Source organism: Lathyrus oleraceus, chromosome 5 (assembly GCF_024323335.1).
Source record: "Lathyrus oleraceus cultivar Zhongwan6 chromosome 5, CAAS_Psat_ZW6_1.0, whole genome shotgun sequence".
In the NCBI taxonomy this organism is placed as follows: domain Eukaryota; kingdom Viridiplantae; phylum Streptophyta; class Magnoliopsida; order Fabales; family Fabaceae; genus Lathyrus; species Lathyrus oleraceus.
The window spans coordinates 642,405,712-642,430,364 of NC_066583.1; the positions used below are offsets into that span (position 1 = coordinate 642,405,712).

A 24,653-nucleotide genomic window follows, 5' to 3' on the forward strand; every position below is an offset into this window, starting at 1 on the left:
AAGCCTTATATACAACAATCCATACATATACAACAATCCATTGATATATAATTGTTTAACTTCTAAAGATTCTAAATATACAACCAATTCATAACTTAAAAAGAAATAAAACTAAGTAGCAAAAGCATCTCTGAGATGTATGTTTTTTTGCTAGCAGCAGTCTTCTTAGCAACAACCTCTTTTTGTTCAATATCAATAGCATGAACCTAAAATATCATAAAATTAGTTAGGTGATGTATAAGATCAAGAATTAACATTTTCTATGCATAAATATCATATAATTGGGTTTATACCTTTTTTTTTTGATGCAACTGACTCGATTTGCTGCGTAATCCCCTTATATTTTTGGTCTCTTATCTTTTGAAGATAGAATTGATATTTGTTTAGATGGACATGTTCCATTGTCGTAGAGGGATACTTTCAAATATCCAGCATCATCATCTACACGAATGAGGCTTGACGACAATGGAACATCTCCATCTAAACAAATATCAATTGATACTTTCGAGTATCACTTGCCCCTTGCACGAATGATTGACTTCATAATAGCCATTTTATCTGTAATAAAGAAAACAATTAAAATCAGATGACAAATGTAAAAACAATTAAAATCATAAAAGTCATTTTACCTGTAATAAAGAAAACAATTAAAATCATTTGACCTGTACCTTTTTCACTAAGTTCTCTTTCTTTTCTTGGTTGGAATATGTTCTACATGTCTCTTAACAACACGGACGGTTGGATTGATCCAAATACCCTCATTATGATCATTTCTAATATATGAATCATTTGATATAATATTCTCATCTTGATCATTTCTGGTAAACGATTCAATCTCAACATCAATATCACCTTGATCTCCAGTGTTTTCATCAATTACTTTGTTGGAAAAAAGAACTATAGACCATTTCGTACTTTTCGGATCATTGACATAGAACACTTGTCTAGCTTGAGAGGCTAGAATAAAAGACTCATCTTTGTATCCCACCCTATTAAGATCCACTTGCAAAAATCCTGACTTATCCATTCGAATGCCGTTATTATTTTCAACCCACTTGCAACCAAATATAGGAATCTGAAACTTCTCATAATCAAACACCCAAATGCGCTCGATAACACCAAAATACGACAGATTTGCAAATTTGGGGTTTAAGTCCTTCACACTTGATATGTGCATTGCTTCAGCTACCACGGTGACACCACTATTCTGCATAGTACTTTTATCATCTTGTTCTTTGGTATAAAATGTGTATCCATTAATCGCGTATGCGCTATAAGAAAAAACATGGAAACTTGGACCATATGCTAAGCATCTCAACCTTTCTGTTATTGAAGCGGGATCTGAATAATACTTTGAATAAATATGATCCTTAAACCAAGGTATAAAACATCGATTGTGCTCTCGTACTATCCAATTTTCATTTCTATTGGGATTTAAACCTCGGAGAACATCCTTGTGAATTTCAACATACGGCTCAACCTCATTCTCATTGTGCAGAACATACAAATGCACTTGATCCCGTTCGACCCTTGATACTGCCACGATTTTATTTCCAATTAGATTTTTTCCTTCTTTCTTTTCGACAAGCTGAGACTTGGGGAGTCCGATTGACTGAACATTAGACAAATATTCAGTACAAAACTCAATCGCTTCTTCAACAATGTATCTTTCAACCATACAACCTTCTGGTCGACTTCGGTTCTTCACGTACCCTTTTAATATTTTCATATAACGTTCAACAGGGTACATCCATCTCATATAAGCTGGTCCACACAATTGTGTCTCTTTCACAAGATGAACAACTAGATGTACCATTATGTCAAAAAATGATGGAGGAAAAAACATTTCAAGCTCACACAAAGTAATAACGATTTCTTTTTGCAACATTGGTAAGATCGCAGGATTGATCACCTTACTGCAAATTGACTTGAAGAAAGAACACAACTTAGTTATAGAGCTTCTTACTTTTTCTGGAAGAATAGAACGTATACCTATTGGGAGAAAATGTTCCATTATAACATGGCAATCATGGGTCTTTAAACTCTTTAACTTGAGGTCTTTCATAGACACAAGTCTTCTAATATCTGAAGAGTACCCTTCTGGAACTTTAACTTCACTTAGAAACTTACACAATGTTTTTTCTCCTTTCTAGATAGAGTATAAGCAGCAGGAGGTAGATATGTTCGTTTTCCTTTCTTCAAGGGTCCTAATTCAGTTCTTATTCCCATCGCTATCAAGTCCTTTCTTGCCTTAAGGCCATCCTTAGACTTTCCTTGTATATTGAGTAACGTGCCAATAACACTTTCAAATACATTTTTTTCAATATGCATAACATCAAGAAAATGTCTCACATATAAGGACTTCCAATATGGTAATTCAAAAAAAACTGACCTCTTCTTCCACCCACTTTTGACAAGTGTGTGGGCAAAAGGCTTGCCAAACTGAGTATCCAAATCTTTCACCTTTTCAAAAATTTGATCACCCGTCAATATAGGTGGAGCTCTGCCTTGTTCTGTCTCTCCATTGAACGCCTTTCTCCATCCACGGTAGTGATGATTTGAATTTAAGAATCTCCGATGACCGAGAAAGACATTCTTCTGACCAAACTCCAAGCGCTTCCAATCTGTTTTATCTTCACAAATAGGACACGCACATTGACCTTTTATGCTATACCCTGATAGATTTCCGTATGCTGGAAAATCATTAATTGTGCCAAACAACATCGCCCTCAAGTTGAAACTTTCTTTCCTATATCCATCATAAACCTCCACACCGGTCTCCCACAAAATCTTTAAATCTTCGATTAAGGGCTTCAAGTACACGTCTATGTCATTCCCTGGTTGTTTAGGTCCAGAAATCAACATAGACAACATCATGTACTTACGCTTCATACATAGCCATGGAGGTAGGTTATAAATCATAATAATCACAGGCCATGTACTGTGTGAGATACTCTGGATACCGTGTGGGTTCATTCCATCAGTAGATAATGCCAAGCGAAGGTTTCTTGATTCTTCTCCAAATTCAGGATAATCATTATCAATTTTCAACCACTGTGGTGAATCTGCCGGATGTCGATACTTTCCATCTATAATTCTTTCATCTGCATGCCAGGTCAAGTGTCTTGAATCGGTTTCACTACGAAACATGCGTCTAAATCTCGGAATAACAGGAAAATACCACAAGACTTTTGCTGGAGACAACTTGTTCTTATATCGCGAGACACCGCATTTAGGACACTCATTTAACGATGCATACTCATTTCGAAACAAAACGCAATCATTTGGACATGCATGTATCTTATCATAGCTCATGCCAATAGAGCACAACATCTTTTTGGTCTCATATGTTCGATTGGGAAGAACATTATCCTCAGGAAGCATATCTTTCAAAAGGGCTAATAACTCTGTGAAACTTTTATCCGACCATCCATTGCCCGCCTTTAAGTTGTACAACTTTAATACCGCAGACAATCTTGTGAATTTAGTGCAACCATCATACAAAGGTTTCTCTGCATCACTTACCAACCTCTCAAACATTTCGGGACAATCCTTAAGATCCCCTTCAAGTGCTTCTGCAATCTCTTCAACTCGATCACAATCGTATGTATCTGCGCCACTATAGTTTGAGGCATAGGTCGTACTATCCCCCGGTTCAACATTCTCTTTACTTTTCTCACCATGAAAATTCCAACATGTATAACTTCGATCAATTCCATGCCTCATTAGATGCGATGTCAACTGAACTGCGTCAACCCGTTTCCCATAACAACAACCCAAGCAAGGACATATCATTCTACTGGGGTCTTCGGCGTGCGCAACGGCAAACTTAACGAATTCTGATACCCCATTCTCGTACTCTCTCGACAATCGATTGGAAGACATCCATGTATTATCCATTACTAATTAGAATAAACAAAAAACAATTTCAGAAGAGTTCAAACACATTCGGACCTAGGTTTCTAATGATACTGGTGTTGACACAAAATCATATGTTCATAGGTCGTATAACCCTAACTACTGGGTAATGTAGTCCCATTGCATGCGCTATCATGGTCACTAAAAACCAACCGTCAATTTCCTATTGCATGCGCTATCATGGTCGAAACAAACGTAGCATAGACAACAATAACATAAAACAGAAATTGGGCAAAGCTAAAACAAAGCAATAACATAAAACAGAAATTGGGCAAAGCGTGTACCTTTGATTGGTAGAAGGAGGAAACGCGCAGTAATAATGTAGATCTAACAGAGGTGGAAGGAAAACGCCTTAGAACCCTAACGTGAAAAAGAACGAAAATAACAGATAGTGAAATAACAAAACGCGCAGTATGTTATAATTTTAATGTTTACTAAAGGGGACATTAGAGGGCGCTTGTGGAAAAAAAGCGTCCTCTAAAGGGGGCCTAAGAGGGCGCTTATGGAAGCGCTCTCTAAGGCTTTCCAGAAGCGCTTTATAAGCTGGAAATGCACATGGACTTATAACAGCGCTTTATTAAAAGCGCCCTCTAAGGGTAACCTTAGAGGGCGCTTTCTAAAAAGCGCCATGTATTGTTGTCCCTCTATCTCCTCCTTATTTTTTCGTTTCACCTTAGAGGGCGCTTGTGGAAAAAAAGCGCCCTCTAAAGGGGGCCTAAGAGGGCGCTTATGGAAGCGCTCTCTAAGGCTTTCCAGAAGCGCTTTATAAGCTGGAAATGCACATGGACTTATAACAGCGCTTTAGTAAAAGCGCCCTCTAAAGATAACCTTAGAGGCGCTTTCTAAAAAGCGCCATGTATTGTTGTCCCTCTATCTCCTCCTTATTTTTTCGCTTCACCTTAGAGGGCGCTTTATTACAAAAGCGCCCTCTAAAGTGCGCTGTCTATTGCTCCTTATTTTTCGCTTCACTTTAGAGAGCGCTTTTGTAATAAAGCGCCCTCTAAGGTGCGCTGTCTATTCCAGTTTTTGGCGTAGTGAGAAAAAGATTTGTAAGTTCATTCTTAAAAATGGTAATTTTTATAAGTCTTTGTATAGTCTTAAACAAATTTCTAAAATGACACAAAAAAAAATTTGATTAATCAATAAATTTAAAGTAAATTTAAGTGACAAATATATTTATTATAAATAAGAAAATAATATCTACACTATCATATATAATTATGTAGATGATTTATTCATATTTGGTTCAACCATTCTTAATACTAAAATTAATAGGTCACAATAGGTAATTTATTTGGACGAGGTATGTTGATAAAATCTTCTTTTTTTAAAATATATAATTATTTTGACTATTTTATTATGCTTACATTATATGATCCAAATATAAAACTCTTGAATAATATTGGTAAAAAGTGTAATACAATTTGAATACGCGATCATCACCAATAGTCTCTAATATGCCATTGATTACACATGACCATACATTGCTTATGTCATGTGATTATTATGTAGGTGTATCATTAGACTTTGTATACAACATTGTGTCACAATTGAGATGCCTAAAAAAAACTATGAACCATTGATTATATTATCAAAGATTTCATGTTGTTCTTTAAGGATGCATTGATTCATATTGGAACACCTTATTAGATAATTTCAAAAAAACTATAGACTACACTTTTCTCATTGTTGGATGAGCTGTCTCTTGAAGATCTAATCATTAAGTAATACCAATCCAATTTATTTTGAATTATAAACTAATATAACAAAAAATAACGAGTGAAAAAGAAAAAACAAATTACTTGAGATCCTGCTAGCAGAAAACCATTATTAAAATGGTAATAGATGAAGGATAATTCCGTAAGTACATTGTATAAGAAAAAAAAATTATTATATAACTTTTTATTAATTATAATTTACAAAGATCATTAAATATTCTATATATTTTAAATTGGAGTTAGACTTAGTTTGAATGTGTTTTGATGTGATTAGAATGCGTAAAAATGCATTTTCGTATTCTGTCTGAGATGATTCTAAATATGCATCTCTGAATCAAATTATTTTAAAATGAGTGTCTCTCAGTTAAAAATAGGATTTTTTACCAATATACCCCACATTTTCAATTAATTTCCCAAAATAACCCAGGTTTCAAAAAAATTCCCAATCTACCCCAGTTTTAGGAGGAGGCGCCAATTGGATTGACGACCCCTCTTAAAAATTACAAGGAGACGCCAATTGGATTGGCTAGGGCACCTGCCCTAGCCAATCCAATTGGCGCCTGTGTGTATTTTTTAAGAGGAGGCGCCAATCCAATTGGCGACTCCCTTAAAAAAGCCTCAAATGAAAAAACCTTCAACATGAAAGTTGTAGATCGTTTCAAGACAATGAATTTGGATATAAATTTTGCATCATTTGGATTTTTTTTGAGAAAGTTATGGGCAGTTGAAGTTGGACTTCTGAGTTTTTCAACTGTAATCTGACCTATAATGTCTTGCATTATTTCATGTGTTTCTTTTAGAGTTATGAAATTTTGTCCAACATAACATTTGAAGTAGACATATTAAATTTTCCAATGCACTTGGTCCCACCTCAAAATAATTAAAAATGAGTGAGGTAGGTCCTTGCGAACTTGACCCAAAATTAGGGTTTCAACTGTAATCTGACCTATAATGTCTTGCATTATTTCATGTGTTTCTTTTAGAGTTATGAAATTTTGTCCAACATAACATTTGAAGTAGACATCTTAAATTTTCTAATGCACTTGGTCCCACCTCAAAATAATAAAAAATGAGTGAGTTAGGTCCCTGCGAAGTTGACCTAAAATTAGGGTTTCTGTCAAAATGATCTATAATGTTTTGAAATGAATGATGAGCTTCGAAGTTTCAAATGGATTTTTGATGAACATGAAAGTTGCTCATATGGCGACTGTTGTTAAAACTTGAATGGAGGCGCCAGTTGGATTGGCTAGGGCAGGTGCCCTAGGCTAGGGCAGGTGCCCTAGGCTAGGGTAGGTGCCCTAGCCAATCCAATTGGCGCCTATGTGTATGTTTTAAAAGGAGGCGCCAACTCAATTGGCGAGTCCCTCATAAAATGCCTTTTTTGTCTTATAAATAGATGCGTTGTGTGACCTATTGTTCCACAACTCATATAATCATTTGCCTATCATGTTTGGTGTTCGTCGCCGATACGGTAAGGTGATTTATGCGAGAGACAAACCTCAATTGCTGATGCTGTTTTGGAACATCACCACGTTAGATCAACTGAAGAGGGAGCTGGTTCGATGGTTAGACGGGAAAATACCAGAAAGGGAAAAAATCAGAAGTATTGAGAGACTTGACAGTATCTTTGGTTGGGTGCGAATGAAGACTGATAAGGATGCTAGGGAAATGATGTTTGGTCGAGACGACATTAATTTGATTGTTGTAATCAGTTAGAATTATTTATGTTTTCAGATGTTTTGTACTGATGTTGGTTATGAAACTCGTTGTAACAAGAACTTAATGATATATATTGATTGATTGTTACAGAAATACAATGTTTTAAAAAGCATAAGAGCAAGATAAAATGTTACAAAAAGCTTAAGGTCTAGATAAAATGTTACAAAAATCTTAAGATCTAGATGATGCTCCTTGATTGGGACAGTTATTTTTGTTGTGTCCTGGTTGACGACAGATACTACATAATCTTATCATTTTATCTGTGGAATCCATTTCTGTTCTGATACGTGTGCTGTTTGGCCTTCCTTTCTTCTTTCTACGCATCTCTTCATTGTGCCAAACAATATCTCCTTCATATGGAGGCCAGTAATCCTCCATTGGTAGTACTGAAAAGCTTTGACTATATACGTTCATGATGGTGTTTGCCTTGTACACATCAGATAAATGGGTGTAAGCGTCTTGACGAGTATAAGCGCATGCTGCAATGACATGGGAGCAAGGTATGCGGAAGGCCTGAAATTTTCCACAATCGCACCAACTTCTGTGTAGTTTAACCGCGTAGGCTAAGTTTGGTCTCCCGTCGCTGTTGCCCATTGTTTCCTGGACGCTGAAATTTTGTCTTTGACGGTCAAACACTGTTACAGCGTGTGTCGTAGCTTTGATGCTCTCCTCTTTCATGACCTTCATGCAACACTCACTGAATACTTGTCCAGACATTAACACTGCACTCCATCTTTCACCTCTGGTTGCGAACATAGAAGCCAACCTATAATAGGTTGATCTTACCAAGGCGGTTATCGGCAGGTTTCGAATTCCTTTGAAAACCCCGTTCATGCATTCCACAATGTTTGTTGTCATGTGGCCCCATCGACGACCACCGTCAAATGCTCTTGTCCATTGCTCAACTGGGATGTTATTTATCCATCTCCCCGCGTCTTCATTAGACAGACGAATCTCATCACGATAATATTGAAAAGACGGTTGAGTTAAAGCATACCCAGCATTCACCACCTTCTTGCGAAGATTCTTATCTTTTATAGCACGCATGAAGTTTTGTGCAATGTGTCTGATACAGTAGACATGTGTAGAAGGAGGATCATGCCATCCGTTGTCATGGTTGTTGTAGGCACTTTCGATGGCAGCATGTCTATCAGAAATCAAACATAGATTGGCTTGTGGAGCGACATGCGTTCTGAGATGTCGAAGAAAGAAACCCCATCCACCAGCCGTTTCACCTTCAACAAGAGCAAAGGCAATGGGAAATACATTGTTGTTACCGTCTTGTGCAACTGCCATGAGCAACGTACCCTTATATTTTCCGTATAACCAAGTGCCATCAATTTGTAGGAGAGGTTTGCAGAAAGCGAAACCTCTGATGCACGGGTCAAATGCCCAAAAGAGACGGTGAAATATTCTATTACCTGTAGCACAGGTTCCGTCTGGCATCATTGCTGGCACTGTCTCCAGAATTGCCACAGTTCCTGGGACATAAGTTTTTAGTGCCCATAAAAACCGTGGTAATTCCTTGAATGAGTCCTCCCAGTTTCCGAAGACCTGCTCAACAGCCTTTGTCCTCGCAATCCATGCTTTCTTGTAAGATGGAGTATAATTATATGTTGTTCGGATATGGGATATAATTATACTCACCTTCACTGATGGGTCTTTATTTACCAATGGCAGAATGTCTCGACATATCAAAGCTGTGCTCAGTTTACGGTGATCTTGTTCAACCGTTGTTGCGACGCAACTGTGTGGTGGGTCTATTGATGCGATCTCCCAAGAGTCATTTTTCTTCTTGTAAGATGCAGCCAAACGAAATTTACAAAGCATGTTACGACATTCGATAACATACCTTCTAGAATCAGTGCGTTTCACCGTAAAGTCAGCAAAGTTGTTCATGTGGTATTTTTTGATTGCCAAGACACATTCCTCTTTGGTACGAAACATGTCTCCCACCTTTAATTCGCCTACTGGTCTCGGATACGGATTATAGAAGACACTGTCGGACATTTCATCGTCGTTAAGAGCCATATTTGTCATATGTTGAGGAGGAATATAGGCATGAGTAGGAGGTATTGGTGGTGGTTGAGCCTCATCTTCATCGTCGTTATTCAGGATGTGATCAACCTGTATCTCAGTCTCCTCTTCTTCTTCATCAATAACGTCGACCTCTACTTCTGCTTCTGGGTTGAGTTCATCTGACCATTGTGCATCATCTGCAGCATCTCCACCAGCTGGATCCTGATCTGTTAGTTGAGACTGTTGAGACGGTATACATGGCTATAGAGTAATGTACAACTCGATACAATCCATGCCTGAATGTTCATGACTAAGAAACATGCTTTCAACATCTTCATCGTCTCGTATCTTTAGGGGGAAAAACTTGCATTGACCATTCTCAAAAAATATAGGATTCTGATATGTCATCTTTGACACATTACCTGATGCTATGAAGGATTGTATTCTTTTTTTGAAATGCAAAAAGGTTGCATTTCTCTTCATCGTCACTCTAATGGTATCAGTGTTTTTAAAACAAAAACCATGAATCTCAGACTCAAAAGTTTCACCGTTGCAGTGAACGTTGATACTGTATAATGATGAAGATGACATTTTGGAGATGAAAACTATTTTGCAAGTGCAGATGAATGTGAGTGAAGATGCTAGGTATTTTGCAGATGATAAGTATTAATGTGAGTGAAGATGAATGTGAGTGAAGATGAAAAGGATTTTGCAAGTGCAGATGAATATGATAGTAAGACACTTAAATATATGGTATCATTGTCTCACACTGAAGCAAGTCTGAGATACCGTGTCAAGCATGCAAGTAATTTCATAGATGAGGTGTCTGTCATGCAATACAGTGTGACTTGATGTGTCAAGCATGCTAGGTAGTCAAGAGTTGATGTGTCTGTCATGCAAGACAGAAGTGAGTATTCAGCATGCAGGATAGTAGAGAGCCACGTGTCTGAGATGATGTGTCAATCCTGCAAGACAGTGTGAGTTGATGTGTCAGCCAGGCAAGCTATCAAGAAGGTAGTCATCAGCATACAGGAGACAAGACAGACACGTGTCGGACACCTAAGATGGTCAGAGATGAGGTGTCAATCATGCAAGCCAACCATAAGTGTTTTGTTAAGCATGCAGGAGACAACAATGCCACGTGTCAGACATGCAGAAGGTGGCGCCAATTGGTTTGGCGCCTACCTTTATGGCTTGTACATGGTCGCCAATTTGAATGGCGCCCCCATGTAGTCAGTCCTCGAAACCATGCATTCAGAACTAGCCTTGCATGCATGTACCCTATGGTGTCGCCAATTTGAATGGCGCCCCCTCCTTAAAATTGTACATGGTCGCCAAATGAGGTGGAGACACCATGCAAACACATTTTTTCATGCACTCCTCCATTTGCCTATAAATTGATCCACTCCTTCATCAATTCTTCCACACAAACATTCTCACTACCTCATCTACATTTCTCACTACTTCATCTACATTACTTCTTTTCCATTTTCATCTACACCAACTCCCCAACAATATGTCTTTACTCACAATGGGCGAAGCACACAGAGGAACAGTTGCAAACATCGCGACATACGTAAGTTTTTTCGTGTACTTCTTTTTTATGTTTCATCTCCACCAACCCCATTTTATTTTGAAATACCGACTTAGTCAAGTGTTACATTATTTCTATTATAGGATGTCTCAAGGTTTCGCACTCGAGTCCACGAATTTGTCCCAATGGACCCGATGATTCAACCTTATGTTGAACTCGCCGGTTTTGGTCACCTTAGCAAAATTATGTCTTGGTCTATAGATAACAAATTCATTCTAGCCTTATGCGAAAGATGGAGGCCAGAGACACACACATTTTGGTTTCCAACCGGTGAGTGTACCGTGACGTTAGAAGACGTCTACATGCTTTTAGGACTACGAATTGAAGGCAAAGCTGTTAATGGTAAGACCAACTTTCCAAATTCAATTTGCATGGAGCTTTTAAACGTTGATTTGTTAGATGATAATGCTAGGGGACAAGGTATACTACTATCACGCCTAAAGTCATATTATAATAGTTTTTATTTAGATGAGCATTCTACCGAAGATGCTCGAATCATCAAAACTAGGTGTTACATTATGTTGTTACTAGGATCCTTTTTATTTCCCGAAGGTAGTGGTTCTAGCATGCATATTATGTACTTACCTTTACTTAGACATATAGATAGAATAGGTAGTTATAGTTGGGGATCCGCATGTCTAGCCTATCTGTATAGTTCTTTGTGCAAAAACTGCCACAAAGATACTTCTACATTTTCTGGATGTGCTGTTTTGCTACAAGCATGGGGATGGTCAAGACTACCGTCTCTAGCACCGGTCAATAGCAACCCCTTCACTTTTCCATATGCAAAAAAGTAAGTTGTTTAAATTGCTATATCTTTACATCCTTCCTTACAGTTTATTACCCATAACTAATTTATTTTTACTTTTTGGTGTAGATGGTCGGCACGCGGTATGAATTACAGTAGATGTCCGAGACACTGTATTACTCAATATCGCAACCTTTTGGATCACCTTCGACCGGCAGACGTAAGCAAAATAATTACATTATTTCTTCATATTATATTGACTTTTTCTACATTCATTTAAATCCTATTATCTTTAACATTTCAGTTCATTTGGCGTCCATACCTTAATATGGATCATGAGCATCAGATCAACCCTGAAGACACAGCCGTATGGACAACATGCACACCAATAATACGGTTCACAACAGTGGAGCTGCACAACACCGATCGTGTGAAGCTGCAGTTTGGTATGGTCCAGAATATCCCAGATCCCCCAGCTAGCCTAGGAGAATGGCATATGCGTAAAGTGAACGACCAATGGAACTACAACCCTTGGCAACAATTCGCAAGATCAGAGTGTCGCAAGTGGAAGCACCGTCATGACCATGTCTTAACTGACGCAGTCATGCCAAATGAGGTAAAACCAAGTCGTACTTATATGGCTTGGTATAGATCAGTTGGATTTCAATTCATCGCCGATGATATGTACCTCTACGACCCACGCCAGACAAGTTACACACAAGAAGGCTCAACATCTAACCCCCAACAACATTCTCAGCCCGATTACTCACAACCACCTATCCGACAAACTTTCCGTTCCACAAACACACAAACATACAACCAAAATATGCCATTCACCCAACCCCAAAACCAAGAACATCCCCCATACCACCACCAACAAATGGACCATCAACCTTCGACCGAACATCGCTTCGCACCCACACCATCACCCTACCAAAGTCGCCTTACCCAAAACACTAACCGCCCCATCACCTACCGTAGCCAAGAACCCCAAACATCACAATACCAAAACATCCCACAACCATATCTCTTCCAAACACCCCAACAACCTTTCCAACCTTTCCTAGACCCATCATTGTCACCCATGTCCCCCTTCAACCGTCCTGGTCGCCCATCCATGACTCAACCACACCCCAACTTCTCTGGCATGGGTCATGAGCTCAGCTACGCCGGTACACCATCATTGAATACTGAAGACTATGCTGAGTTGGCTGAATACCTCAACGGACCTTCTCCTGTAGGCGGTAATGACGCTCCTGGACCATCAGATGAACAAACACCGGTGCAGAATCGTCAACGTGGGTTAGGGCCAAGGGTTAGGGTAGCTAGGGGATGTGGGACCGGAGGTCGGTTAGGTGATCCCGGTCATCACCATTAGGATTCATTGTGTAAAATCCAAATTTTATTAATATCAATTCGTATTATGTCAAATTTATCTTTGTGTATTCTCCAAACATTAAGTTTCTTTCATAATTCTAAAATAAACACATATCATAAAACAAAAATTTATAGGTCAGAAACCCTAATTCAAGGACTTCTTATTGTTATGTTGAAGGGCTTGAATTTGGTCCCTTTTGGCAAAATACACATACACTTGTTTTGACAGAAACCCTAATTTTGGGTCAAGTTCGCAGGGACATAACTCACTCATTTTTAATTATTTTGATGTGGGACCAAGTGCATTGGAAAATTTAAGATGTCTACTTCAAATGTTATGTTGGACAAAAATTCATATTCCTAAAAGAAACACATGCAATAATACAAAACATTATGACTCAGATAACAGTTAAAATGTCAAAGAGTCCAAGTTCAGGTGCCCATACCTTTCTCATAAAAATTGCAAATGATGCAAAACTTTAGTCCAAATTCATTATCTTGAAAAGATCTACAACTTTTATGTTGAAGTTTTTGTCATTTGAGGCTTTTATCATTCAAACTAAAGGGCTTGAAGTTGGTCCCTTTTGGCAAAATTCACATACACTTGTTTTGACAGAAACCCTAATTTTGGGTCAAGTTCGCAGGGACATAACTCACTCATTTTTAATTATTTTGATGTGGGACCAAGTGCATTGGAAAATTTTAGATGTCTACTTCAAATGTTATGTTGGACAAAAATTCATATTCCTAAAAGAAACACATGCAATAATACAAAACATTATGACTCAGATACCAGTTGAAAAACTCAGAAGTCCAACTTCAACTGCCCATAACTTTCTCAAAACAAATCCAAATGTTGCAAAATTTATATCCAAATTCATTGTCTTGAAAAGATCTACAACTTTCATGTTGGAAGTTTTTCCATTTGAGGCTTTTTTAAGGGAGGCGACAATTGGATTGGCGCCCCCTCTTAAAAATTACACATAGGCGCCAATTGGATTGGCTAGGGCAGGTGCCCTAGCCAATCCAATTGGCGCCTCCTTGCAATTTTTAAGAGGGGGCGCCAATCCAATTGGCGCCTCTCTCTAAAAGTGGGGTATATTGGGAAATTTTTTGAAACCTGAGTTATTTTGGGAAATTAATTGAAAATGTGAGGTATATTGGTAAAAAATCCTTAAAAATACGTAGGGTGCGCATAAGGTGAATCTCAAGATACATCTTCAGACTAAATCTTAAAAAAAAAAGGGTGAAATTCACTTTGAACGTGTTTTGATGTGTAAAGGGTGCATCCAGAGATGCATTTTCAAAATCAGAGGGGTGGTTTTTCCCCTTTTAAGACAAGATTAGCAATTTCCGGAAGTAATACCCTTGAAATAAGGCAATCTCTTTTCCCATCCTTATGTTGTGACTCACACTCTTGAAAATCCAAAAATATCCTCAAATTTTTTTGGAGATGCATCTTCGGACGCACCTTAAATCACTTCATCCTTCGTAAATCAAGCCTCCATCCCATTTTTGCTAAAAATTGGTCCGGAGATGCATCTCCAAAATTTTCTATGGTGAATTCGGAGATGCATCTCCAAAAAAACCCTGACACCATTTAATACACGTTTTTCATTGAAATTGACGTCGTTTTCGGGGACTCTCTGCCGATTTTAACCAATATTACATTCATAGGAATCGTATCCCCGCGTTCTGGCCCTTGCGTTTATGTGTTTCTGGCCCTTGCGCTTATGTTGTGACTCACACTCTTGAAAATCCAAAAATATCCTCAAATTTTTTTGGAGATGCATCTTCGGACGCACCTTAAATCACTTCATCCTTCGTAAATCAAGCCTCCATCCCATTTTTGCTAAAAATTGGTCCGGAGATGCATCTCCAAAATTTTCTATGGTGAATTCGGAGATGCATCTCCAAAAAAACCCTGACACCATTTAATACACGTTTTTCATTGAAATTGACGTCGTTTTCGGGGACTCTCTGCCGATTTTAACCAATATTACATTCATAGGAATCGTATCCCCGCGTTCTGGCCCTTGCGTTTATGTGTTTCTGGCCTTTACGCGACATAGCGTAAAAAAATCATTTTTTTTGGAAAATTGACTTTGAATCAAAATTTTACCGTGTCATTTCATTAGAAAAAATCACCCTAAAAACCCTAAATTCTTTATTTTTCTATTTTATTTGATTTATTTTTTGTTTTCATATTTTCAAAAAAATCTGGAAAAAAATGTAAACTTCTTGATTTGATTTTATTTGATTTTTAGTTGTATTTTCAGATTTTTATAATTTTATTTTAATTATTTTTCTATTTCTCAATTGTTTTTCTCAATAAGAACATTGTTGGTATTTACATATTTTTTGCATTTTTGATGCATGACTATTAGGTCTGTCTAACTAGATACACCCCATACTAAATAAATAAAAAAATACAACATGACACTTTGTGGATATGCATATCCGAAAACACCATTTTCGTTAAAAATATGGTGTATCCATCTTTGAAATTAAGTATAATATGGGTGATTCACTTGTTTGCTTTTAATTTTGTGAGAAATTGGTGCATCCGGATATACATCTCCGAAAACTAGGGGCATTTTTTAGTTTTCACCAAGGATTTGTGAAAAAATATAAAGGCGGGAAAAGAAATGGCATGAAATAAAGGTATGAAGTTCAATTCTTTAAACAAACCAAACTATTGAGATTTCTTCTTGCCACAACTCCCCCCCCCCCCCCCCATTAAACCTGACACCCCTCTGTTGCGTATGAAAAGACAATATTGATATTGCAAAATCACTTCACTCATTTCTCAAATTTACAGGATTCAAGTGGATTTTTTGAAAATTCTAGGGCGATACCAGAAACCAGACTATTGAGATTTCTTCTTGCCACAACTCCCCCCCCCCCATTAAACCTGACACCCCTCTGTTGCGTATGAAAAGACAATATTGATATTGCAAAATCACTTCACTCATTTCTCAAATTTACAGGATTCAAGTGGATTTTTTGAAAATTCTAGGGCAATACCAGAAATTTCGAAGCAACTACCGAAAATTTCAAAAACAGTATGTTTTATATCGTAAAGGTCAAAATTTCCAAGATTTTGTACCGGAAATTCCAAATTTTCAGATATTAATTTTAACAATTTTAACGGGAATTTCAAAATTTCCGGTGCAAAATCTCATTTGGTTTCCCAAAAATTTCAGAATTTTCGGTAGTTATAAACACTTTGTTTTTTACCGAAAATTTTGAATTTTTTAGTATGGATAAAAACTATTCTTTTACCGGAAATTCTAAAACTTTTGGTAGTTGCTATATATATATTTTAAAATTTTCCTTCTTTTGCAGTAAAATATAGAGACAGAGGCGACACTATTTCAGGCAAAGCTATCAATAGAGCGGTAGACTAGGCTAGGGCTACTGAGGCTGAGTCTTCCCGAATACGGGATGGACGAGTGGTTCCAATTGGTTCACATTGGAAACGGTTGGTTGAACATGGTCAGTTTCGCATACCTCGTATCACTCGACGCCGATAGGTACGATCAGTTGAGCAGCCCAGTCAAAGATGAGGTGGAAGGTGAGGTGGGATATGAGGTTGTTGCTGAAGATGTTGTTTGAGAGGTTGCTGAGGAGGTAGTTAAGGAGGTTGGTGGGAAGGCTATTAGGGAGGTTGTTAGAGCTGGAAAGGTTATTGGGGTGGTTGTTGAGGAGGTTGTGGGGTGGTTGTTGAGGAGGTAGGTCATATTACATCAATATAAACTAATATTTCATAAACGATTAGATAACTTAAACGTAACTTTAAAAAATGGTGATAAATAAGAAAACCTAAACACTACCAGATGATTCTGGATATTTTATCATCTTTAGTATGTGGTCGGTAGACCTTGAAATCTTAACATCTAACTCGATCAACCCCTTTGTTATCTTATGGCAAAATGATCTCCACATATCCTTCACATCATCATTCGTCTTAAACTTAACAAGGTTGTATTTCACCCTCTCGTCAGTCTCAATCCAATATTCACGAAATTCGACCTTTCTCACCTTTCAATTTGGACGTCAGGCCGGCGAGAGATGTGGTGATATCTGGAAGCCAGAAATCTACGGGAGGTGAAGCTCCGTTAAAGTACATTTCTGCCTTAATCAAAAATTGAGGAAGAAGCATTTTTGAGATGTTTTTATCAAACAATATGTCACCCATATTTATACAACTTTGCATTGACTATGGACAACACAAAATTATCGGTGCAATCATAGGCATTCAAAATTATCTGCAAAACCCTGAGTGTTTGAAATTTCAAAGAAATAACACTACTGAAAATTTCACTTTGGTTAAAATTTTCGGTATCACCTAATAAATTTCAAATTTCCAGAATTATTTGGAACATACCAGAAATTTTGAAATTTCCATTATGCCGAAAATTTATAATACACTACCAAAATTTTGTTCGTGCTGAAAATTCCATTTTTGCCTAAACTTCATTCAAATTTCAATCAGGGGCAATTTTGACAATATAAAAATATGGGAGGTGTCAAATTTAAATGGGGTGTTAAATTAAATCCTCCAAATTATTGTTTCTGGGTCCGGTAAGAAAGGCCCAATAATAAAGAGGAAGTACACTGTGCTTCGGAGTTTCTGGACTCAACCAAACCAAGACGCATAACATAACAACAGCGTTCATCGATAAACAACTTTGTTAGGGTTTTGAATCAAAACATCATCGTATCTTCCGACAATGGAAGTCATAACTGAAGGAGTAAACAACATCAACATTAATAACTCCGATTCTTACAAGAAGAATCGCATTCAAGTTTCTAACACCAAGAAACCCCTCTTCTTCTATGTTAATCTCGCCAAGGTTTCAAAAATTCCATCTTTTTCTATTTTATTTTATCTTTACATATAATTGTGTTTATATATATATTTTTGGTTATTGTAGAGATACATGCAACAGCATAACGAGGTGGAACTCTCAGCACTAGGAATGGGTATTCAAATCCTTCTATTTAACTTTTTTTTTGTAATTAATTGAACCTTGATGATTGTGTTGCTATTTTAAGAATGTTTTTTTGTTTGCTACTGATTAGGTTTATTTGGATTCCTATGTTTATGATTATGTTTTTTTTGTATCAATTATGCAGTGTGTTTTGTGATTTTACAATTCCAATGAGATTTCTGATTTTTTTTTCCATGTCTTTGTTACAGCTATTGCTACTGTAGTAACTGTTGCTGAGATTTTGAAAAATAACGGACTTGCCGTCGAAAAGAGTGAGATACTATGCTTCTGTTTTCTTCTTTGATTTGGGGGAATGTGTATTTTTCTCCCTTGTTACACTGTCTAGAGGTTGAGTTCTGTGATTTGATTAATGTTTGAATCTTGATGCAGAAATCATGACATCAACTGTTGATATAAAGGATGATTCTAGAGGTAGACCTGTCCAAAAGGCCAAGGTAAGGGTGGAAAGAGTCTCTTTCTGAGATATAGTGTTCTTTCTAGTAAATCTGAATAGTTTCTAAGTTGTACATTTGATGAATCGTGTTTTAGATCGAAATAGTACTTGGAAAGACGGAAAATTTTGATGAGCTGATGGCAGCTGCGGCCGCTGAAGATGGTGAAAATGGAGATGCTGAAGAACAGAATGCTTAAAATTCAAGATAAAAAAAGTACATCTGAATCGTTTGAAGATATGTAATCTTTAATGATTTGCATTTTTGTTGTTGCCATGTACTGTAGAAGACATTTCATATTATAAACTCACCTGTAATATTGAACTACAAAATTCCTTTGTTTCTATTCAGTATAAAGTAGGCTTTAATTTATTGTTTTGTTCATTGGGAAGAAGAAAGTTATGAAACTTGTATTCCTTTTTTTTAGGTTCTGAGATTTTGAATGTTTTTAATATCATAAAGAATCATCATCAAATCAAATAACATACATTTGGTAAATCATTATTGTCTGACTGAAATGTTTTGAATTAATGAAACTTGTGTAGGTACAAATTATAACACTGTTTTGAACCAAAAGATAAGATCTTGTTGAAGTTCATCAACTATAATATAATCACTGTCGTCCTTGTCAAAATATCAGAATGCTGCAACGAGATTCTCTTCATGCTCCAGTTTGTTGATTGAGATGAACTGCAGCAGCAATAGAATCTCCTCAATAAACACTAATATTAAGTATAAATATACATACATATACATGTAACTGACCTTCTTTTCCTTCTCCAAGATCTCCCTTATTGGAGAGTGAGCTGCTGTGACACATGCTGCAATCACATTGAAATTAATTTCCATTGAATCAGGTTCACTCTTATCTAGTAACCAATCAAATTAAAGTCTTCAAAGATATATAGAACAACCACCTTTATGTCACTTCCAGAGTATCCGTCAGTCCTTTTGCTAAAATGACAAATAAAATTTCTTTTGCTAAACCTTCTATTGATTCGTAATCAACATCAGGTGCCAAACCTTCTTTTGCTAAAATGACAAATAAAAGTTTTCCTCTATTTGGAGTCTCTGGCAAATTAACCAATCAATCTACAATATATTTTTACAAAAGGTTGAATTAGAATAGGCCTCATTTGTAAAACATGAAATCAAACAAGTATCCATCAAATATAATATGTTTACCTCCGGGAAAGCCTCTTAATAACAGCCTCATCAAGATCAAAATACCTATTTGTAGCAGCAAGAACAAGTAATACGCTTTTTTTTTTGTATGCAGACCATCCCAATTTACCATAAACTCATTCTTCATTTTACGCATAGCCTCATGTTCACCAGGGTTTTCACATCTTCCTAACATACTATATCAACCTGCCACAGATTGCACCAAATAAATCAAACACACAAAAAGTGAAAATAAGAAAATCCATAGAAATTCAAAACTTTTGGTAAATTGCACCTGATTAAATGAACATGATTCACTGGCTAAAGTGAAGGTGTAAACACCCAAATTAGAAATTCAAAATTTTCTTCTACTTCCCTCATAACATTGGACGCCACAAATGCCCTATGCACGTCTTTGATGTCATCTTATACCCACTACTTTGCTTTCCCCCGTTCGAATGGTATGCATAACCTCTCAAACCAAACCAACAATAGCTTTACCCAAATTGACATCCTTAATTTCCTCTCTAAATGAAATGACTTGAAAACTCTGGACCCATTGGCAAAACACAATCTATTTTGTTTTGATAGTTAAGAGTATCGATAAGTCATAATAAGAGAAGTGAAAGAAGTTGTGTTTATTAAAAGGTCAAGCCTTTATAGTCAATTAGTGTTCTAATTTGGAAGGCCCAAGACCACTCACGAATTTGGAACATGCAGAAAGCAGCTGAATCGATTGGTGTTTCAGAAAACAAATTCCAAAATTACGAGCCTTGACGATGCACATTTGTTATTTAACACCAGCAACAATCAAAGTTGTGAATTGAAGATCAGGAACTTATAATCAGACCAAGATATATTGTAGATTTGCATGCAAACTACTCTTGAAATGCACAATGAATAAAGTAGACAGGTAAGAGTACTTCAGGTCATGCGAACATTATCTAAAATACACAGGGAAGCTGACAACATAAAGAAAACTCAATTTGCAATGCTGATACCTTGGAAGTAATGTTGGACATTGAAATGTTTATGAAATTTGCATCAGCTTCAGTTGCTACAGCCTACGGCCTTGGCGAGCATTGTTTTTCCCGTATCAGGGGTCTGACAAGCAATATTCTCTTACAAGGCTATATTCAAATAAATTAAACATTAAGGTGCTGATGCTACGCACATTGCATGATTGCATCATCTACTAAATATTGTGTTTCACGAGTCATTAAAAGTAACAAGAAATATTTCCACCTTAGTTAATTGTCCTTTACAAAACAGTTCAGGCCTTTTAAGAGGAAGCATGACCAATTCCTTCAAGGTGTCCTTCACATTTTCTAAAGGTCCAACTTTTTCTCAAATTCATTCTCAGCAACCACATCCTGAAGTAACGCTTCAATAAATACGGGTATCTATTCCATGATTCAAATCATTACAGTGTAAAGAAACTAGATGAAAGTATCGCAAAAATGCACACTCCACAAAATAGGGTGGAAATTGCATTAATTACCTTCGTTGACTCTTTCACTCCTGTTCTCATTTTGGATGCCTTGAAGAATGTCAAACCCATACTTAATGCTGCACAAATGAAATGTAAAACAATGTTAAAAATATTTTTTTTGCTCAATCTATTAGGGTTGACATTATGAAACATCCAAAATTGACAAGAAAAACCTTTCTGCAGTTATCACACACTTTAATTCTTTGGTAGAAGCTTCAAATGAATGCATAAGATGATAACAATGATCTTCTCCACATCTAAAAGTAATTTAGTTTTTATTCATTGACTCTTTGTTGCCGGCTGTCACCAAGCATTAAAAATATGGGTGTCCTTTAAGCCTATGCAAATGTCATTTTCGCAGTGCATTATATGAGACTGTTGGATTGAATAACAATGTGTCTTGGTAGAATCTCCAAATGAAGTAAGGGGATTTCTTCACTCCGTGCTTTACTGCAAGCTTGTAACTCTTTGATCTTTGTCTTGTTGATCAGAAAACTTGGAGTCTTCAATCAAGGTCTGTAAAATAAACGATGCTTCTGAGAGCCTTCCTTGATAAAGGTATTTGTCTAATTTCAGGGAGTATTCGAAAGCAGTTTGGAATTCAATCTTATTCATATCGCCGGATATAATGTCCTTCCACTCTTTTGACTTTCCTGTTTGACATAAGCCATGTAGCAGGGCAGTGAAACATACAGAGTCCATAAGAAATCCCTTCCTCAGCATCTTAGTTTGCAACAACTGGACAGTGTCAACCATTCCATGCTTACAAAGACAAACAATAATAGAATTATAAGCTGCAATCATTTGACTCCATCCATCTGATATCATTGTTGCAAAGAAATCCAAAATTAAAGACCTGTCATTTTCCTCATTTTTTCTGATAAGAAGTGTACTGTCTGTAATATTTGTTAAGCCATTTATGAGATAATGGAATGTAGTATCATTTGGAACACAATTTCTCATCAGCATTAACTCAAAAAACGATGCAGCCTTTTCAGGTTTACCGGCCTTACAAAAACCACCAATAAGTATGGTGTATGTGACAACATTAGGCTCTAAATCAAAAGATTCCATCCCTCTGAAAACTTTTTCAGCCCTGCTCATGTCTGCTTTCTTGCAGAATCCATTGATCAGGCAGGTGTAGGCAACTACATTTGGCTTGCATTTCTGTTTCATCATCTGTCCAAACATCTTGAGTGCACTATCTAAGTCATGTTGTTTTACGTATCCGTCTATAACTGTGGAATAAGTGTATTCATCAGGAGTATGATGTGCAACTTTCATCTTATTTAAGTATGCTACAGCATCAGTCATTTTTCCGAATTTACATAAACCCTTAATCATGACATTATACCCCACAATGCCAGGGTCTATACCCTTACTCATTACAACTTCAAATAGTGTTGTTGCCTTATCAAGTTCATCGTTTCGAATAAACCCGTCTACCAAGGTGGCATAAACATGTGCATCAGGTTGTAAGTTTCGATCAAGCATTTCTGAAAGTAGTAGTTTGGCAGCAGGAAACCTTCCTTTCTTGCAGAGACCACTCATCAGAATATTGTAAATCTGAGCATCGGGAAATACACCCTTCTCAATCATTTTCTCTTGGACCATTAGTGCAACATCAATTTCCCCAACAGTGACAATTCCATGGATAAAAGCTCCATAAGAAACTAAGTCCGGTTTACCTCCTGTTTCACTTTCAGCAATCTTAAAAAGAATATCTGATGCCATAACATAATCCCCTTGTTTACAGTAAGCATGCATGATTGGTGTATAACTATACTTATTAGGCAGCAATCTCCTTTCTTTCGCCCTCTCTATGAACTCTTCAGCTTCTTTAATCCTTCCACCACTACATGAAAAGTTAATCAGAATATTATAAGTCGTAATATCTGGCTCACAACCCATCTCAGCCATCCTTCTCATTGTCTCGGAAGCTTCTTCCACCAAACCATGCTTGTATTGAGCATCAATAATATTATTGAACACTAACACATTCACATTCAATCCCATCACATTAATTTCTTTCAAAAGTTGATCAACTACTTGGAAATTCCCAACTTTGCAAAATCCAGCAATCAAAGCCCCATAAGTTTCCAACGTAGGCAAAAAACCCTTCAATTTCAATTCCTCTAGAACTTTAGTAGCACCTCTGAGATTACCCATCTTGCAATATCCATCAATGATCACATTATAAAACACTACATGAGGAACACAACCTTTTCCCCATCTATCATTAATCAACCTCCTACCTTCCTCAACCTTCCCAAGATCACACAAACCCTTCACCACAATTGAGGTACTATAGTTATCAACAACCACATCCATTCCATCATCACCACCCTTCTGAAGCATTTTATCATACACTTCAAGTGCAATATCAACTTTACCATTTTTCACCAAACAATTAAGCAATGAATTGTTAGCAAAAACACTTGGAAAACAATTATGCACTTCACGAACCGTATTGAACAACTGAAGTGCTCTATTAACAGACCCATGTTCCGCATACACACAAATAGCATTGTTTAATGCTTCAAAGGTAGGTTTCAAGTTTTGAGCTTTCATACTCTCCAAGACCAATTCCATCTGCGAGAACACTCTATACTTGGCCATGAGTTTGAGAAGAGAAGAATAAGCAAGTCCATTAAGAGGAGAAGAAAAGGGTATAGTGGAAGCCCAATCAAAGAACTTTAAACCAAGTTCAGGGTCATGAATTCGATCAATAACGAAATGGGCAACATCAGAAACAACGACTTCGGATTCAGCGAAGCGTGATTCGAGAGAATCACGATATTGATGGGTTTTGAGGATATGGATGACGTCGGTGATGAGGTTTTTGATGCGTGGAGGCAAAGAAGAAGAAGATGGGGAACCTTTAAGGCGGTGGCGAGGTTTGATTCGAGAGAGAACAGCCTTCGACATTGGTGACGGCGCAGTCGTAGAGAGGGAGAGAGTGGTTCAGCCTTTGAAAATTGGTTTTTTTGTTATAAACGAGTTTTGAATCGGACACGAACTGGTTTTGAAAACATAAACCGGTTTATAATCAAACAGTTATAGTGGTGAACCGAACTATATATTTGATTAAAAATATGGGTGTCCTTTAAGTAGGCTTGTAGCTGGTCCAACATTTGGGATGTTGTTTGATTCCATGTTTGTTGTGCCAATTTCTTCAAATTTCCTTATTTTATTTGTCGAGACACTAGTTTGTTATGTGGTTGTGTGAGTAGTTCCTCTTTTTCCTATGTGCTATCTTGATGAAAAGATAGAAGAGTTTGCACTAGCAAACTCTACTTGCACACAAGCTAAGAGAAAGATAATTGAGAGAAGGCAGAGAATATGGAAGTGCAACATTGGAATTTTTGTAATAACAACATTACAACTACTAAAGGTGTCAAAATATTTTTGAGAATATTGTCATGGGAATTCAATATTTTCATATTTGATTCAAT

At 37.0% G+C, this 24,653-nt stretch overlaps 2 protein-coding genes across 5 annotated transcripts; one reads left to right on the top strand and one right to left on the bottom strand.

The window, feature by feature from the left end:
* Positions 1-17,641: 17,641 nt before the first annotated feature.
* Positions 17,642-18,914, top strand: LOC127087566 (uncharacterized protein At2g34160). The gene is made up of 5 exons (XM_051028469.1): positions 17,642-17,952; positions 18,034-18,082; positions 18,300-18,362; positions 18,481-18,545; positions 18,640-18,914. The coding sequence occupies exons 1-5, from the start codon at positions 17,830-17,832 to the stop codon at positions 18,739-18,741; spliced, it is 402 nt and encodes a 133-aa protein (XP_050884426.1). The 5' UTR covers positions 17,642-17,829; the 3' UTR covers positions 18,742-18,914.
* A 129-nt stretch (positions 18,915-19,043) lies between these two features.
* LOC127087564 (pentatricopeptide repeat-containing protein At1g52620) lies at positions 19,044-24,417 on the bottom strand. Of its 4 annotated transcripts, none has more exons than XM_051028467.1 (8): positions 21,393-24,417; positions 21,208-21,275; positions 20,952-21,079; positions 20,708-20,836; positions 19,728-19,913; positions 19,460-19,634; positions 19,308-19,363; positions 19,044-19,232 (listed from the first exon to the last, which is right to left on the bottom strand). In XM_051028467.1, exon 1 carries the CDS (start codon positions 24,124-24,126, stop codon positions 21,646-21,648), a length of 2,481 nt encoding a protein of 826 aa, XP_050884424.1. In that variant the 5' UTR covers positions 24,127-24,417; the 3' UTR covers positions 19,044-19,232; positions 19,308-19,363; positions 19,460-19,634; positions 19,728-19,913; positions 20,708-20,836; positions 20,952-21,079; positions 21,208-21,275; positions 21,393-21,645. The 4 variants fall into 4 exon arrangements, with proteins under 4 accessions (XP_050884424.1, XP_050884425.1, XP_050884422.1 ...); XM_051028468.1 differs by having other exon boundaries at positions 20,952-21,109; XM_051028465.1 differs by having other exon boundaries at positions 21,372-24,417.
* Positions 24,418-24,653: the final 236 nt, after the last annotated feature.